We start from the raw sequence: 19,309 nt of genomic DNA on the forward strand, positions 1-19,309 counted from the left end.
ATCAAAAAGAACCTTTTCATCCAAACACACGGATATAAACAAATACAGAAATTTATATTTCTGTACTGAATGGGCGTGTTGGTTGTATTTGGTGTATAAAAGAACTTTGAATAAAACGTAATGGAAATAAAACGAAAAATGAACAAATATTCATGAATTAAATGAAATATAGAAACTAAGATAACATAAAACAAATACAATAATAAAAGCCGGTTATAAACAAAATACAAATGCGAATGTAGAGAAATCAAAAGGGGCGTAGATAAGAAGGGGGTAAATTTTGATTGCACGTGTTTATTTTTTGAACTGGAGAACTAGACAAAAATCTGTATTACTTCGCATTCACTTTACGAATCTATCAATCAAGCAATAAATCTATCTGTCTATCTGTCTATCTATCTATCTATCTATCTATCTATCTATCTATCTATCTATCTATCTATCTATCTATCTATCTATCTATCTATCTATCTATCTATCTATCTATCTATCTACGTATCCATCTATGCGATCGGTTTTAAAATCGAATTAAAATTAAATTTACCCCTATTAAAAAAAAGGTCACGGCACTGCGTCTCAATATAAAACAACCACGTGTTGGCGTCTAATTCAAATATATGAAATCGTATACGAATAAAACCACACACATACATATGTACAATATTAAATATTTAATTTTTGGAACTATTTTGATATTTGTTTATAAACAGTAGTGAAAACAGCTATAGAATCTTTATCCACAATTGATGCCTGAAATTTAAAAAAAAAAACTATAGTTTTGTTCATAACTGTATTTTTTCATAATAAAAAAACGAGCCCCCCTTTAGTTAATCACAATGGTTATATGATATGTGAACCAAGAGCAAATAATAAATTGACAATTGGAAATAACACTAAGAATTCACAAGTACGAAAAAAGAATATTGTTTTCACTTGCGTATGTACTGAAATGTTCGAAAAATTTTGATTTCTTAAAGTGCTTTATCACGCACTCACTATTTTTACTCTTTGAAAATAAAGTACATATACATACATATGTAGAACACATCGTACATCGTAATCATTATATTCGTAGTAGGTATCTGTAGACATGTGTAGTTTTTCTGTCTGCTCTATTGTTTCCAAGTCATTCTTAAATTTTATTATTTGTCAACAATTTAATTTTTGTCTCAAAAGATGTTTAAAGAAAGAGTAACAACATGGATGAATTGATAGGAAAAATACAATAACAAACGAACTTTAAACTTTAGATATATGAATGTATGTGAACATTTGTATACGATTTTTATTTAAATGCTTGTATTTTCAGCATGAAATTTTCTAAATTGTTTATTAAAAATTAATGGATTTTCTCACGATTTAAATGTTAATTTGATATGAGTTTTTTTAGGATAACAAATAAACTTTTCAAATAAATAGGATAGGATAGAAGTTTTTTTATTTAAAAAATATATTTTTTCATGATATTTGAACATAGGCAATACATATATAATAAGAACCATTTCAGAATATTACTTTACCATTCATAACTAATTTCAACAATCTAATAATGCTATAAAGTACTATACAAACTTGTTATATGAGAACCAAAATCTTAACAAATCACTCCTCTTACAGGAAATCAGTTTATAATCAATAACTTTTTTTTAAATTTGGTATTTATATAAAATTTGATAGAAATTGTAACAAGCCCTCACTTAACATCAAAGTAATATACAAAGATGTCTGGAAATACATTATATTTAAAATTAGAAAAAAAGATCCATAAATATCAATGATATGAGCAAAATTATTTTCATTTGTCAAGGAATAAATAATGATATCGGGATAAAATTCAACAAAAATATGTTTTGAATGCACATATCATTGTGCGATATACTTTTGGTTGGTCCAAAAAAATATACCTTTTATTTATTATTTTACGTTTTAAAACTTAACAAGTAAGAGTGTTATATTCAACATCCTTACGAATAAACATTATCGAAGCAGTTTCCTCATTTATTAAATCTATGTTAAATTTTATCATCATATGTCAATATTAATATGAATATCAGGCTATGGACCGTGCTCTTCCGAATTAGAATATTATTTCTTTTGGTCCAATTTTTATAACCATACAATAATTATTACAATAATTATTTGTAAAGAATTTCATCTCTGTACTTGTATATTTAATGTTTAAAGTAAATTTCTGAAGGAAACCGATAATGGGGGGTTGGATCAGTTATCGACCGATTCTCACCAAATTCAGTAATTTGGAGCCATAGATAAGCGTTAAAGTGATTTTATGGAGTAAATCTTATATAAGGGTCAATTACTTATATAATATCTTCGTAAACTTTTGTACATAAATTATGTAATTTTCAGTAATAATGAGAATTGAAGTAATTTTATGAAGTGTTAATTTATCCATCCATCTTCATCAAAGTCGGTTGGAAGATTTCAGTTCCTATAAAACTTGTTTATGTTGAATTTCTTCTATCTAGTCATATTTTAATGCCAGTAATGAGCGTGGGTGGTGGGGTCAATTATGGACCGATCCTCCTAAAATGTAGAACTATTTTTGTTCATTCAAATATTATTTATGCCGCTAGTAATGAGCATTAAAGTAATTTTCTAGGGGGGACCTTATATGGTGGGTAGGGTCAATTATGGACCGATACTCATAAATATCTGAAGAGGACATTTTATCGATGTAGTCATATTTGAGCGTTATAGCCAGTAATGAGCTTTACAATCATTTTCTGAAGACGACCTTATATGGAGTGTAGGGTCAATTATAGACCGATCACTATAAATTTTGATAAAGAGTATTTGGCTATATTTGCAATAAGCTTTAAAGTAATTTTCTGAAGGTGTATGTTTATGAGTAAGTAATGAGCGTTAAAGTCATTTTCTGAAGGAGACCTTATATGGAGGTTGGGTTAGTAAAGGACCGATCCTTATAAAATTTGATATGGGAGATATGGTCAATTATGGGCCTATCCTTATAAAATTGTACAAAGAGATTTATGTTCCCATAAAACATTTTTGTGCCGAATTTTACCGCTATAGATGCTTTTTCTAGGCAGTTATTAGCGATAAACTCATTTTCTGAATAGGGCCTTAAATGGGGGCTAGGCGAAATCGTGGACCGATTTTGCCCATTTTCAATACCAAACATTAACTAAATTAATAATAATAATATTTTTATCTAAAAAACCCTTAGGGCGAGTTTTTCTAATAAAGATAATTTTACTTCTTTGGTTAAACCTGGTTTAATATGTTTCGTGTTTTTCAGTTATCAGTAAAGTTACTTATTATCTTAGTTTAACTGAGTGTAATTGGCCAATTAAAATCAAGTTATAAGTGAGAAAACACAATTAACAAAAACAATAAAACAAAGATTTTGGAAGAACAAAAACATAATATTTTAAGTAAATTGCAATTTTCTGATTTGTTTTGTTTCTTTAATTACTGTTTTAAATGTTTATTTAACATTTTTCCAAAATTTTCCATTTTACAAAAGTATTGTTTGCATAAAACAGCTGTTAATTGTTTATAGTTTTGAGTGAAAACTTGGCAATACTAACAAAGTTAACTGAGCTTAAATCTAAAACTGAAAAACACAGTTTAATCTAACAGCAAGTTAAGCCTAGTTTAACTACGTAAAGATTATGGTTACACATTATGGAAAATTTACACTTCGAGATTGCAGATGTTAACGGCCTTGGTGTATGTTTCGATAATTACAATAGCTAATTGCCCGTTTTTTTCGACATTTTTTTCACTTTTTGGAACACATGATTGTGTATGCAACAAAAATCCGTTTGTTACTTTATTTTACAAATTAAGTGCATGTTTTATATTTTTGTAATTTTATTTTTTAAAATTATGAAAACCGTTAAGATCATTTAAAAGACGCTTTGGAAAAGTTAGCCGGTTTAAAGACGATTTTAAGACGCCTTTAAAATTTTTGTACCAGCCGTCAGCACCGTTAAATTTCGTCGGCGCAGGTCTCTGGCGAGCAACAATGAAAATTTAGTTTTTGCTTAAAGAGATGAAGAAAAAATTCTAACAAACGAGATTTTAAAATAACTAAATAACCACTTAAACAATTGATAAAAACTATTAAGGAAAATAACACGGTATATTAATTAAATAATGTTTGTATGAAATAAACTAAAATTAGAGAATTCTAACTGAAAAACAATTTTTTGTTTGTTCTTTTTTGGCAAATTGATTGTGCTAAAAGTTTGTGTGTGTGTTGTGCTTTTGCAAAAAATTGCCCCTGACTGTGTGAGTGAGTTTTTACAATTGTTCTTTCTTTCGTTCGTTCGTCCATTTAGCATAAAATACAAAAAAAAGGAAAAACAATAAGAAGAAAGCAACTAAAGAAGATTTAAAACAAAAACAAAATTTTTAAATAAATTTCTGTTCTGTGAGCTGCTCATCATTATTGAACACCGTCTGTCACTGTTGGGGTCAAAGTTACGCTAGGAAAATAAGCAAAAGACTAACAACCAACATTAATCAAGTCCAACCAAGGAAGTTTTCATCTACAAAAAGAAAATAAATTGTAACCATCATGGCTAATATGGCTGTATCTCGTATAAAGCGCGAATTTAAGGAAGTTATGCGCAGCGAGGAGGTAAGTTTAGTGCCAATTCCTTTCATTTCTTTCAAAACTATATAATATTTTTCTTTTTTAGTTTAGCTAACAGGCTGATTTGGCTTAATAGTATCCCCTAACCTAGTTTTTTCCTTTTCGACTTTATTTCGTTGCTTTTGTTTTATTTTCTGTTATAACATTTGTTGTGATTTTTTGTTTATTGTTGTTGTTTCATTACGGTGTGATTTTTTTGTCAAAGTGGAAATGTGGTTGCCCTTGATTATTATTTTAGTTGGTTGGCTAAATTGTCAACAATTTGTTTTTCTTCTTACATTGTTAGTTCAATATAGTTATCGATGATGAATCATGAGAGTCCTAAATAGTATCTATCATCTTTATTTATGTTGGAAAATTTCACAATTTTGTTTCTTATTTGTATCTTTATTATCTCTTCATATTCTTAATTAAATGAGTTCATATTTTATAGATATTAGAGTAAAAATTCTAATAAGATTTTGTCATGTTTGTTCCTTTCGGAACTATATACCATCATCCTGGAGAGCAATAAACGTACGTTAAAGTTTAATAGTATATAATTTGTTGGTGGATTTTAGTACTGACTAATAGCAAGGCTGTAGTCCAGAAACTGGACTTGAATTTACATTAAGGTATTGTTAAGTCTACTACATTGCTACACAGCAGACAACTTTGGCCACCAATAGTTGGTTAAATGCTTCAGAAGCATTAAGTGTTTTGATTTAAAATGATGTAAGATATATGTATGTATCTCACCCCACCTGAGGATGCTCGACCGCGTACAAGAGAAGGTGAAGAAAAATATCGATGACAGTAGGTTACACTAATTACAACGAAATTGTTTATATACATAGGTAGTTATGCATATAGGGTTAGTAAATTCACTAACAAAAAGGTCGCGGGTGTCTTCACGGCAGTGGCTAAGGATCAAGCTTTTATCATTAATAACGGTACACTGTGCTATTGGCAGTCAAAAGTTGAGCTAAGTGAAGTAGGGTAGGCTGGACAGTTGAATATGTATTGGGTATCATGGCGATCCTGTCCACATGCTGGGCATATATTAGGGACGTCACGGTGTATGCGGGACCAGTAGGCATTGAGCCTGTTGCTTCATCCCGATCTCAGTTGTGCCAGAGCAACTCCTGTTTTCCACGGCAGGTTCTTCTCAATTTCTGCTATGGGCGGTGGTCGACAAGCACGACATTCATGCGGTAACCTGAAACCGCGGTATTAATGGCGTCTCTATGAATGTCGTTCGAAGCGAAGGTCCTTCCTTAACAAATAGTGATGTTAAGGTTAAGATCACTACTCTGGTGACATCCCAAGAGAAACTGTTTAGTCAGCATGACGTTATGATCCTTGACTAGAAGGACCTTCTTTTCCTCGTATAGGTGCTGCTTTGAAGATATTTGCACGCAGCCCATTACAGTCCTTATGGCAGCAATTTGCCAGCTTTAAACATTTCTTCACTGGGTATCACCCAGCGAGGGAGACCGCACTGGAGAAGCATAATTGACCACTGACCGACCAATTTTTTATAGGTAGACAACGAGGTTTCTTTGTCCACTTCCCAAGTGATGCCGGCTAGCGCTTTGAGGACATTGTTTCTATTTCGCAATCTGTGCGTTATTGCCGTGGCATGAGCTGAGGAGGTAAAAATCTCTCAAAGGTGACCGCCAAGATCATTGGGTGGTTCACAGTTGGTATTTGGTTTCCATCGACTACGACGCATAGGTCAAGTTTACCTCCTTCATCCAGATGGTGAAAAGTGTAGCTGATGACATCGTTGGTGGTAGTTTCAGGTTATATCCAGTGAAGAAGTTGTGTAATTCTCCGAGATAACCATTTACTCGATCGCATAGCTCATCAACGTTTTGGTCCGTCATTATAATGGTACAGTCAGGTACAGGTATAACATAGAGAAGTAGGAGTTGTAAGTAATACTTTAAATGACTTCTACAACCATTAGGGCATCATTACGTGGACCCACAAACATAAGAAAATTGCAGCAACAAGTTATCACAAGACTTATAGACTTATCCTAAACAAACAGATCAGCCTATAATAATGATAGTTAAGGAAATTTACCCCTCATGTCACTTTTATTTGTTTAAAACTATGTCTTGTTAATATGTTCGCACCCACATTAAAACGAAATTTTTATAATGTCCAAATATTCATGGAGCATTAAAGCTATATTCATATTTTTAATTTTCAGATTGTTCAATGCTCCATTAAAATTGAATTAATCAATGACAGTTGGACTGAATTACGTGGTGAAATAGCAGGACCACCAGATACACCATATGAAGGTGGAAAATTTGTACTAGAAATTAAAGTACCCGAAACGTATCCCTTCAATCCACCCAAGGTAAAGTTAATTGAAATGGTTTAAATAGCTTTCCTTTTTAAATATAATTTAATTACAGGTGCGTTTTATAACAAAAATTTGGCATCCCAATATATCTTCGGTAACTGGTGCCATATGTTTGGATATATTAAAAGATAACTGGTGAGTTAAGATGTTTAATTTAAAACATTAATAAAAATAAACAAATTCTTTTTAAAGGGCCGCTGCTATGACATTACGTACAGTCTTATTGTCATTGCAAGCCTTATTAGCTGCCGCTGAACCCGATGATCCACAAGATGCTGTCGTAGCTTACCAATATAAAGATAAATATCAATTATTTGTAACAACAGCCCGGCATTGGACCAATGTTTATGCGGGTGGTAAGTTTTACTTTAGTTAATTGTTCTTTAATACAATTTATGTTTTATAATTTATTATCAATAGGTCCCCATAAATATCCAGACTGTGATGCCAAAATACAACGTTTGAAGGATATGGGCATAGATGAGCATGATGCACGTGCTGTTCTATCGAAAGAAAACTGGGATTTGGAAAAAGCCACTGAAAGTCTATTTAGTTAGCTTCGTTTTCCAACACCCCATATTTGTAGCAATTCGTGGGGATTATTTAAGTTTTAATAAAACACAATTAAAAGGGTTTGCTGCGCTTTAAAGTTTAATAAACACAACAAGAAACATCAAAACGAAAACAATCTGCACTTGAGCGCCTCATAAATTTCTAACAACTTTCCTCTTTCGTATTTTGTTTTTTAATATTTATTTTTTATAATTTTCTTTTATTATGTGTATCCTCCATTTTCCTCTTCTCAGTTTTAATTTGTGTGAGATTTTGTATTTTTTAAACAAAAATTGTTTTAAAATTATTTTCGGTAAACTATTGTTAAAGTCTTGGAATTATAAAGACAGTTGAACTGTTTTTTTGCTTATATAAGGCTTCAAGAAACATATTTTGTATTTAATTTAATAAAACTTAACTTAAAAACCTTTCCTTTTTATTTAAGCATTTAATCAGTTCTTTAGTTTATTTTAGTTATTGGTAAAACCTTAAAAATCCTGCTCCTTTTGAAACTTGGTTTTCTTCAATTACAATAGCAATTTAATTGAAACAAAATTATTATTTAAAATAAACAAAATTAGTTTGTAATGAAACAAAGAACAAATAAAAATTTTCATTAAGTTTAAAGTAAAAATAAAATGAATACAAAAAGCAATTAATGTGTTAAGATTGTAAAGAATAGAAAAAGTATGTGAAAATTGTATGGTTTATGTATGTACCTATGTATGTTGATTCATAATACACAATCTGAAAGAAGCAATTTGAATGTTTGTAAAAGTATACCTAATACCCAGTTGTGACATTTCTATCACAAATTATTGGCCACTATTATCGACCTTCTTTCGTGAACCTTTAATATTCAATGCTATATTGTTGCTATTAATGTTGCCCATTTGAGCACTTGCAGACGTATTGCCACCTAAAGCGTACATGCGTTGTTTCAACTGCTCCTTCCATTCTTGTTCTAATTTAACATAAGTACCACCTAAAGGTCGATTCTGCTGACTAACACCTAAATCTGAGCCAGTTTTCTTTTGAACCATAATCATGACTTGTTTCATTACTTTTTCTTCAAACTCTCTCTGATGGTCCTGATTACTGCGTGCCGATAGCTCACCAGACCAATAACGGCCAGGATTTTCAAGGGGTTTACTTATTCGTGAATAAAAGAAAAATAAATTAACTAATTGTATTGTATATATATCATTAGTTCTTACTTTACCTTTTTCTATTCTGTTTTTTGTGATAAGTTTTATTTGGTGCAAATGTTTTGCTATCCGATGATTCACATCCATCACTACTGCTGGTAGAAAAACTATCATAAGAAGCCATGCCAAATTTTGAAATTCGTATATTATCCAAAGTATCTGTACTCTCTGTTTCCGTACTGGAATCGGCAAAGAATTTCGATGAAGCTGGTCTTACACGTCTGGCCACACGTGATGTAGATTCTGCAAATAAAATAATATAAATTACTATATAAATACAACACAAACAAAAGCAAGAATTTACTTCCAACCTTAACTTACCATCTGGATTCAAAACCGGCAACAAACCCTGACGACAACGTTGAGGCATCAACGATATACCCATCCATCTGGGTTCAATTTCTGCACTAGCCATTATATCTTGCATGCGATGTGGAGGACAATCACCTAAAGCTTTACCCTCAATAGCTAACTGTACTATAGATAATATAGAACGTTCACGATCAGTTTCCACTAAAACGCTATGCTCACGAAACTGACAACCCTAAAGTAAAAGAAAATTGAAAATATTGAAAATGAAATAGAAATCTAAACCTACATGTGGACCCGGTAAGGTTTCATAACGAAAAGCCTGCTGGCCACAACAAGCATAACGACCAGCTGGACCTGTAGTACGACCCTCGGCAACAGGACCCAGAAAACTAGGTGATTCGGGATGATAACGGCACCAAGACATCTAAAAGTGATTAAATACTGCCTTTAAATTCTATTGATAATCTATTTAAAGAATTTACCTGATAAACCGGAAAGTACATTTCACACAGACAGCAATACAAATAATGGGCATGACCCCATAGTTTCCAATAGACCAAACGCCACGATTTAACCTCTTTAAATAGTTGTGTTATATAGTAATTCAAATCCCATGAAGGTTCACGCACATGATGACTAACAATTTGACCCCATCGATTTAAACGTACATTACCCGGTATACATTGTATATAGGACTTCATGGTATTAGTTAAACATTTTTGACATCTATTAAAGATTTATGATTTAATTAGCATTATTTTGAATATAAAATGACCGATATATACTTTGAACATTTAAATAAACCCGATAAACTGTAGTAATGACCCCTTAAGGCTTCCGTTTCCGGTTCGAAAAGACTCAAGATAAGTTTAGTCCATAAACGTGGCAATAAACGATCCTTTTTATCACACACCATTTCCAATTCAACATTGGTGAACATGGCAGCCATGCGAGTGATTATGGTATCATTTAAACAGGAAAGATTGGTGGAAACTCTTACCACTTCACCCAAACGTGAATGACAAAAGCTTAAGCAATCCATAAGCAAGGGTTCCATCTAAAATAGTTGCAAATTTAATAATTATTAATTAGGAATTATTAGTTAGCTATTATACCTGTAAAAAACTAGCTGAAACTAATATGGGAACCACATTATTAACATTTAAATTTGGTGCCATATCATTGTTAGGATCTACACTAGACGTGTTGCTATTAGCATTTTCCGATTTTACCCATTTCATTAGCCATTCGAAGATTTGTATGTCGCAATGAACCGAAATATCCATATCCTCGAGCTTTTGACCGGCAGTAACATCGGCAAAATAACCCATCTTGCTGACGAGCAAACTCTGAGGACATACGAAATCCTTGGAAGTATTTTTCACCTCATCACAAACATGTATAACAACTTCCGGACTTAAATAAATAACAAGTGGTAGGTTTTTGCGCTAAATACATCTATATAAAATACTTACTCCTTTTTGGCGGCATTAGTAACTATTGAGGACTTTACTTCTGTTAAATTTGTTTTGGCCTTTATTTTAGTGGCGGAATCCTTACTAACAGCGGCTTCTGCATCATTTGTTTCCTCACCAGGCGTGGCAGATAATTGGGCTGTAGCATTTTTAATATCCTTGGCTTCTTTTTGTTGTTTGGGTTTCAAACGACTAGTGTAATTGGCTGGCAATGGTACTGGACAAATAAAAGGTAAAACTGCATCCAAAATGCCCTCATTTAAAACATAATCCAATTTTTCATTTAATTTTGGATGCAAACCTCCTTCAACATTTTTACTTGATACTTTTGAAGTGGTTGTTAAGGTAGAGGCACGTCGTAAAGGACGTGTAACTTCAACAACCCCAGCGCCCACAGTATTCTCACCTATTTCCTCAGCCGGTAAACGTACATGACGATTAAAACCATACAGATCATTTACTAGACGATTTTGTGATAATTTATGAAAATCTATAGGATTTTGTGTTCCATAGGATTTCGTACGAGCTGTCGTTGAAGCCGTAGCACTATTAGAAGATTTTGTTGTTTGAAAATGTTCCTTATGTTGTCGTTGATGTTCTTCACTATTGTTGGAAATCATGTCATTAACGTGACATGACAAATTTAAAAAATCCAAAAATTCATTTAAATTTATTGACTTATCCGTTATACTATCTGCACTGGCATTGGAATTTGTATTGACTGTATTCGAGTTGGTTAATAATTCCGAGTTGTTTTTTAAGGAATTTTTACGTGAGGACATAATAAGAGGACTTGTATAATAGGATGTTTTAATATATTTTTAATCCTTTTCAACTTTATCCTTAATATTTAATAGTTAAAAGTGCTGCAGAAATATTATTTCAAAAAAATAACAAACTTCTGTTACCTAGTAACAGTCTTCAAGCTAAACACCTAACCTATAAAAAGGTTCATCTCTACTTAGAAAAAAGTGTGAAGACTCAAAGATAGAAAAACAAAACACTAGAAGAAAGGCAAAAAGAACATATGTATAGGACATAGAGGAATAGAATGTGACTAAATTCCCCAATAAAATGTAGTAGACTGCGAGGGTTGAGTTCCGCAATTACTTCTTTTTCGCTTCTTTGGAAGTATAGTTTTACAACCTAAAGAACTATTTATAGACAGTATCTATGTCATGGAAACCCAACATTGGCCAGCAAAATAGCACTCACGACGGCATTCAGACTGAATGCAATAAACGCATGGTCATACAGACCATATGGACATGCTAGTATTACCGATAGGATAGGAAATCTATCGGTAAATATTTACCCAAAGGCTGCGTCCCCAAGCTCTTCCTCCAAAGAAACTTTAGTTTCATCATCTCGGAAAATACGGGACTGAAGGAAGATCACAGATGGCTCAAAACGAGGAGAATGAGTAGGGACGGTATTTTCATTCCAGAATTTGGAATCAGGATCATTTTTAGAATCGGTAATGATTGTAATCCAATCAAGGCCGAAATATCGGCCATAAAAAGAACGGCAAACTGGCTCTGGTATCATAAGATATCGAACAGAGATATCCTAATCTTTAACGACAGTCAAGCTGCAATCAAGTCCCTGACAGGTGTATAATCTACATTACGACTAGTTCAGGAATACCGGATATCCCTAAATAGAATGGCGAGACATTCAAACATCGTATTCGTATGGGAACGTGGATACGAGGACTCTACATGCAATTGTATCGCTGATGAGCTTGCGATGGCGGGTTCACAGTAACCCGACTCGGACATAGACCACTTCTGTGGTACTACGATAGGAGTACACAAAAGACTCATAGATAACATGTTTTATGCACTCTTACAGGCAAAATGGGAAAATGAGCCAACTTGTACTCGAAGCTTGATAAAGAGCGCACAGACTATCTGCTAAGATATAGCCGACTATATAACGACTATTGCAGAAGCTGTCAAGATGAGGAATCAATTGAACATCTTCTTTGCTGCTCTCCAGCATTGGAGGACACCCAACTTCGGTATCTGAGACATCGATTTCTGGAAGACACCTCAGAATTATCAGTGACTAAAATAGATACCTAAACTTCTTCATAATGCACTGCGGTTGGTTTGACGAGACAAACTCAAATAGCACTGATCAGTAGCTTTTTCGAGTCCGAGACTCTTCCTCTCTTATGTCTCTCTCTATCTATCTTTCAATACACTCTACTACTATTAATACCCCTAATGCATCTTCACTATTATTTCTTACCATAACTCTCTATGTCCTCTTCCTGTTCTCCTTATTACACTTACAGGTATCACAAAGGTACCAATAGGACCCACGTGTATATTTATTGCAGCCTGAACTACCAACCTACCAACAATGTATGAGTATCGTAATGTATCCGAAAATAGGATCCAATACACTCTTTTTGGATCATTTATTCCCCATCGGTTGAAACCGATTATTTACAGGGTGTCCCAATTGTTTAGACATTACTCTAAACTAAATGTGTTTAGATTTATTAATATAACACAATTCTGTATTAGCTGTTATTAAATGCATTTATTTACTTAATAATTTGTAATGTTATACATTAGATAAAAAAAGTTTTATTATTATCATGCACTAACAAAGTGTTATTTTTTATATATATAGAATGAGCTATAATAGATTTGATTACGATTTCATTTATATCAATGTATGAATGAATATTAGTTTAACAATATATTAAATGTTTTATTTATAAAAGATGGCGCTAGATTATTGTGAAATACAAACTTTGTTAATACATATTGGTCCATATACTTCCTTTAAATATTTACATTTTCAACCTTAAGGCTTTTAAGCATAAACGTAAGAACATCGGTGGCCTCCTCGATGCGCTTCGATGTTGGCTTGCCAGCACCATGACCAGCTTTACTATAGACACGCAATAAAATTGGATTCTTTTGATGTTCTGAATTGCGAACAGCCTCCTGTAGAGCTGCAGTGAATTTCAATGAATGCAAAGGACTAACACGATCATCATGATCAGCTGTTAATATTAAAGTAGCAGGATATTCCTCTTCAGGCGACTTAGGTGTGTGAACATTGTGCAGTGGCGAATATTTCAAAAGATTCTCGAAATGTTCCTTTTCATCGGGATTGCCGTAGTCCGAACACCAGGCATGACCAATGGTGAATTTATGGAAACGTAACATATCCAAAACACCCACTTGAGCTACAGCAGCACCAAAGAGATCTGGTCGTTGATTTATGCAAGCACCAACTAGCAGACCACCATTCGAGCCACCTTGTATAACCAATCGATCTTTGGTAGTATAGTTATTTTCCATTAAATATTCAGCTGCAGTTTGAAAATCATCAAATACATTTTGTTTATTCAATAAACGGCCGGCATTGTGCCATTTTTCACCATATTCACCACCACCGCGTAAATTGGGATAGGCCAGTACGCCATCGAACGAGTCAATGAACATAAGACCAGAAATACTAAAGGAAGGCTGCATACTGATATTGAAACCACCATAACCGTATAAAAGGCAAGGTCTTGGCTTAATGACATCGGTATTCTTGTAAATTATAAACATGGGTACTTTGGTGCCATCCTTGCTCTTATAAAATACTTGTTCCACCTTATATTTGGCAGCCGAAAAGTTTTCCAAATTCAATTTAATTTCACGCAATACTTTTGGCTTGAAATCGTTCCATTTAAAATCATAATGATATATGGTTCCCGGATTAAGGAAAGAGGAAAAATTGTAGAAAATTTCCGAATATTTTTTATCGCCTGAAAAGGACATTACCGTACCAATGTCCAACTCAAATTTACTAATCAGTTTGCCGTCCTTTAAAGAATTCACCTGCAAGGCACTCTTGACATCTTGTATATAGCACAATACAAGTTTGTCATCATCCACACAACGGGCCCAATCCAAAACATCAGTTTCATGTTCGGCGACTAACGTTTCCCATTTTTCTTCAGCATAATCATCAAAATCTATGGCAATAATACGATAATTGGGAGCATTTTTGTTTGTTCTAAAGAAAACCTTTGAACCCAAATTTGTAACATATTGATAATCGGATTCAAATTTCTCTACAATTTTATAAACTTTTAGTTTGCCGGTAATTTCGCCAGCTTCTTCCAGATTGGCATAGTAAAGTATGTTATCGCGACAGTCTTTTACTATGGGCATTATAAGGTATTTGCCACAATCCGAAACTTCAGATTGTATGCGCCACGTTGGCTCTTCGGGAAACTCGGCTATCAGTATATCTTTCTCCTGAGGTTGTCCCAGATAATGGTAGTAAAGCTTTTGAAATTCATTTTGTTTGGTTTCCGAACCATCAGTTTTTCCCTCTTGTCCAGGATAACGACCGTAGAAGAAACCCTTGTTATCCTTGGTCCAAGATATGTCGGAGAACTTAACCTTTTCCAAGACTTCATCCAAATCTTTGCCGGTTTCTACATTGCGCACATAGATCTTTACCCAATCCGAACCACTTTCACTCAGACCATATGCCATATATTTGCCATCTTCGGAAAATGATTTTTGAGCCAAAGCTATAGTGCCGTCTGTCGACAAAGCATTAGGATCGAAAAATAAGCGTGGCTCTCCGTTCAACGTGTCCTGTTGGTACAAAACACTCTGGTTTTGCAAGCCGGTATTCTTGTAGAAGTAATAGTAATCACCATGTTTCGTGGGGCAACCATATTTTTCGTAATTCCACAATTTCGACAACTTTTCATTGATTTTCTTCCAAGCTTCAAAATTTTCCAAAAAAGGCTGACTAATTTCATTTTGCAAATCGACATATTTCTTTGTTTCTTCCGAATCAGGGTCTTCTAGCCAACGATAGACGTCTTTGATTTCGACGCCGTGTAATTTTTCCACGTAACTCTCATCTTTGCGGGGAGTTGGATAATCGATGGCAGCAGTTGTTTTAGTAGTTTCTCCGATCATTTCAAGCACTTTTCTAGTGGATAATAAACGTTTTGTAGAAGATGAAATTTGCTGACAACACTTTGCAATTTGCAATTGTTTTTTAGACAATGCAAGAGAATGAAAAACAATTCTCATTTTGTAACGAGCAGAGAGTCCTGCGCCAACAAAAATATTAATAGTGTCGGCTGCTGACACTAAAAATATTAGCGGCGGCTTAAAATCAACTGTAAATTCTCAAATACGTTTGATTTTATAATTTTCAATTATTTTAAATAAAAAAACGGAATCCGAGAGATAAAACGTGGGATTTTGGAAGCAAATATATTGTTGATAATAACAAAACAGAGCAAGCACAAAAGTTGTTTGAGAAATTATGCAGGGATTAAAAAAAATATATTTTTATAAATTTATTTGATGCTTAAAAACTAAAAAAAAAAATTACCAAGTTTATGATATTTTCCCAGGTATTTATATATATTTTTCATCTTCAATACGTTAATACAAATAAATATAAATACTCCATTCCAACGTGATACACAGATTTTAACTTTATTATTAAATTAACGTCAGAAATAACAGTAGGTATATAAAAATTCAAATTTAAGTTCAAAATTCACGAGTACCTTCACAAATAGTTCAAATGTCCCGAAAAATTGGCTTACAAACTCAACTCGTAAGAATTTCTAAAAACGTGAAATTTAAATACATGTGGAGAATATTTGATAAAGAAACCTTTTTGCTACCTTGACGAGTATTGAACGTGAAAGTTCTCACGATCATAAAGACATTCTATTTGTAAACCCATGCAATTAAATCTATCGCATAATTTTTCTCGTTTTAAAACCGAGTACACAAATCTAGTCGAAAGTAAATCGAATGTAATTTTATTCTAATAAAAATGTTTATTTTTATTTTGTCAGTTTTACATTACATTATTAGAGTGTTTATAGTTCTAGCCTCAATATTACAGACAATTAAAAAATCAATTAAAGGACGAAAAAGTACCAGAGAGTGACTTTTTATAGATTTTCATTGAATTAGTATGAAGCATGTTTAACAAGAAATTTACTTAAATGAAAAAATTTTAAATTTATAAACGTTAGAAGTTAGCAGCAAAACAAAACTTGAGTTATATATTATATAATTAAAAAAAAACATTCAAACAATTCCCAAACTGAATACGCTCTACAGAAAGTTACAAACTCAAAATGTATGTAAGATGACGGACGATCAAATGTAGAAGAATTTTAATTTTTCGTTAAAAAACAGATTTTGGTTTTTTCATATCTCGTGTTTGAAACAAACACTTTTTTGTTTGAAGTGCTGCCAGAAAAAAATTGTACACACTGTTGCCAGATGTGACTGTATTATTTTTACAAACTAAACACATCTTTCACCTTTACATATACAAATGCTGAATGTTCTGAAAACTCGCTGTCAAAACTGTCACAATGACATTCGATGAAACACAACATCTAGCTGTTCTTTTCCGGTAAAATCGTCCGCCATGGTAGGTGTCCGATTGTCAAATTTTTATTAAAAATCGTGAAAATTCAATAACATCTGTGAAAATTTCTAATAAATTTAATAAAAAATAAGTGCAAAAGTGTTTAACGCATAAAGATTTATTGAAATTTCTGTGAAAATAGCAAAAGAATTGCAAAAACAAAGCAAGTGTTAAAAAATGATACTAATGTTTTTATTTTTCTATTGTTCTCTTCATCTTGCTTGCTGCTCTGCACAAAACTCCCAATATAATTGAATGATTTGGATAATTTAAAAATGAACAGGGTCGTGTTAGAACCAAGACAGTCAAGAAGGCCGCTAAGGTCATCATTGAAAAATACTACACCCGCTTGACTTTGGATTTCCATACCAACAAGCGTATCTGCGAAGAAGTCGCTATCATCCCCACCAAGCCCTTGAGAAACAAGATTGCCGGGTAAGTTTTATACCACATTCATTCCAAATGAATTTCTCGACTAATTGTTTATTGTTGTTTATATTCTCTTTTAGTTATGTTACACATTTAATGGGCCGTCTCCGCCACTCCCAAGTTCGTGGTATCTCCATTAAATTGCAAGAAGAAGAACGTGAACGTCGTGATAACTACGTTCCTGCCGTCTCTGCTTTGGAACAAGATATCATTGAAATTGATCCTGACACCAAGGAGATGTTGAAACTCTTGGACTTCCACAACATTCGTGGTCTCCAATTGACTCAAACCTCTACCAACAACTACAGTCGTAGAAATTAGAGTTTAAGTTCACGTTCTAGCTGAAAAGAGATAATTCCTGTTTTGTGGAATCAATTCTTTTTTTTTTATTTCATGGATCAATAAAAAAGAAAAACCTAATTTGACAAAAAAAAAGGAATTTTATGTGTGTAATAAAATCATTTATACAAAGTGGTGGTTGCTTTCGTATGTGTATATTATAAGGTAAACAAACGATAGTGAGGGGTGCAGAGTGTTTTTTATTTTTCATTTGATTAATCGTAATCGTATTGAGTTCTTGAGTAATGAGTGATCTGATTTGTGTTCAGATGAAAATACTTTTAATGTTCATTAACGGGAATTATTGTATCCTAAATTCAATTTCTGGTCATGTGATCATGTAATACTTTAGACGAATCTTGAATCGAAATAAGGTTTACAAAGTACGAATTATGTTTAAAATAAATTAAATCTTTACGTTTAATATAGTTTGACGTTAAGTTTACTTTTTTATTTTTTAATTCTATTCATTAGAAATTGGATGAAAGCACAGCTCTGAAATAATTCATTCCCAAATTCTTTTTAAAAAATCAAATCGATTTGATTGGATTCTTAAAGATTTCGATGTAGTTGAAATAATTAAATGTTAAATTCGTTGAATGCATTTTGTTTGCATTTAATTTGTTACAACTTGAACTAAAATAAATTTCAACAATTTCTATTGATTTTTAAATGATAAAAATTTTATTTAAATTTAATCTAATACAAAATCAATTTAAATTTTTTTACCATTATTATAATATATACGATTTATTTTCGACTAGAGAAATTAACTCGGATTCTGTTTTCATTTTTTACTGAATAAATAATGAGAAAATATTTTTAGTAATATGTATGTCAATATACCGATAATACTAAAGAACATATACCGATCAAGTCAAAACACCGATAACGCTAAGATAGCGGTACCGAATTAAGCCAAATTACCGATACATTATTACCGTTTCAAAACGGTTTCATTGATCTTTTAATTGGCATTCATTAAAAGAAATTGTTTCCAAAAACTTTTGTCCTTAGGTCAAAGTTTGGTGATTTTGATCAAGTAATAAAAAAAACTTTTGATATCATGTGAAAGGATTTTGGTATAACCGTTTCGAAACGATTGCTATCAATGATTTTCTAATAGGCCTTCATTAAAAGATATTGTTTCCAAAGACTTTTGTCCTTAGGCCAAAGTTTGGTCTAGATCAAATAATAAAAAAACTTTTGATATCGCGTGAAAGGACTTTAGGAGGCGCTTTAATGGCGTTTTCAATTTTTTCATAAAGTTAAAAAATAAATAAATTAAAATGTTATTTAGATTACACTATGCAACAAAAGTAAATACATACCAGGAAAATATAGGCCGATCCTCATAAAACTTGATGAAGGATTTGTTTTCCATTTTTAAGAATTAATCAAATTAAAAAAAAGAAATTTTATTTTTTTCTAACTCTGAACAATTTCTTACACAACTTTTGTGCAAGCTCTATTTCTAGCACACTAGGATTTATTTCTAGGATTCCGTTTTTACTTTTAAATTTCCGTTCACAGCGAAAATTTA

At 32.5% G+C, this 19,309-nt stretch overlaps 4 protein-coding genes across 6 annotated transcripts; 2 read left to right on the plus strand and 2 right to left on the minus strand.

The window, feature by feature from the left end:
- The first annotated feature begins 3,970 nt into the window (after nucleotides 1–3,970).
- On the plus strand, nucleotides 3,971–7,985 carry LOC111684268 (ubiquitin-conjugating enzyme E2-22 kDa). Of its 2 annotated transcripts, XM_023446405.2 has the most exons (6): nucleotides 3,971–4,127; nucleotides 4,329–4,630; nucleotides 6,846–6,998; nucleotides 7,057–7,139; nucleotides 7,197–7,360; nucleotides 7,425–7,985. In XM_023446405.2, the coding sequence occupies exons 2-6, from the start codon at nucleotides 4,568–4,570 to the stop codon at nucleotides 7,559–7,561; spliced, it is 600 nt and encodes a 199-aa protein (XP_023302173.1). In that variant the 5' UTR covers nucleotides 3,971–4,127; nucleotides 4,329–4,567; the 3' UTR covers nucleotides 7,562–7,985. The 2 variants fall into 2 exon arrangements, with proteins under 2 accessions (XP_023302173.1, XP_023302172.1); XM_023446404.2 differs by lacking the exon at nucleotides 3,971–4,127 and having other exon boundaries at nucleotides 4,134–4,630.
- LOC111684276 (SANT and BTB domain regulator of class switch recombination) lies at nucleotides 7,452–12,156 on the minus strand. 2 transcript variants are annotated; one of them, XM_046951172.1, is made up of 9 exons: nucleotides 10,853–12,156; nucleotides 10,552–10,789; nucleotides 10,192–10,492; nucleotides 9,862–10,133; nucleotides 9,559–9,802; nucleotides 9,363–9,500; nucleotides 9,086–9,308; nucleotides 8,779–9,007; nucleotides 7,452–8,708 (listed from the first exon to the last, which is right to left on the minus strand). In XM_046951172.1, the coding sequence occupies exons 1-9, from the start codon at nucleotides 11,331–11,333 to the stop codon at nucleotides 8,372–8,374; spliced, it is 2,463 nt and encodes an 820-aa protein (XP_046807128.1). In that variant the 5' UTR covers nucleotides 11,334–12,156; the 3' UTR covers nucleotides 7,452–8,371. The 2 variants fall into 2 exon arrangements, with proteins under 2 accessions (XP_046807128.1, XP_023302180.2); XM_023446412.2 differs by having other exon boundaries at nucleotides 10,552–12,156.
- A 930-nt stretch (nucleotides 12,157–13,086) lies between these two features.
- On the minus strand, nucleotides 13,087–15,649 carry LOC111684269 (prolyl endopeptidase). The gene has a single exon (XM_023446406.2). It carries the CDS (start codon nucleotides 15,624–15,626, stop codon nucleotides 13,353–13,355), a length of 2,274 nt encoding a protein of 757 aa, XP_023302174.2. The 5' UTR covers nucleotides 15,627–15,649; the 3' UTR covers nucleotides 13,087–13,352.
- A 1,265-nt stretch (nucleotides 15,650–16,914) lies between these two features.
- On the plus strand, nucleotides 16,915–17,866 carry LOC111684266 (40S ribosomal protein S17). The gene is made up of 3 exons (XM_023446401.2): nucleotides 16,915–17,001; nucleotides 17,282–17,433; nucleotides 17,508–17,866. The coding sequence occupies exons 1-3, from the start codon at nucleotides 16,999–17,001 to the stop codon at nucleotides 17,746–17,748; spliced, it is 396 nt and encodes a 131-aa protein (XP_023302169.1). The 5' UTR covers nucleotides 16,915–16,998; the 3' UTR covers nucleotides 17,749–17,866.
- The last annotated feature ends 1,443 nt before the right edge of the window (nucleotides 17,867–19,309 follow it).

Source organism: Lucilia cuprina, chromosome 5, assembly GCF_022045245.1.
Source record: "Lucilia cuprina isolate Lc7/37 chromosome 5, ASM2204524v1, whole genome shotgun sequence".
NCBI lineage: Eukaryota > Metazoa > Arthropoda > Insecta > Diptera > Calliphoridae > Lucilia > Lucilia cuprina.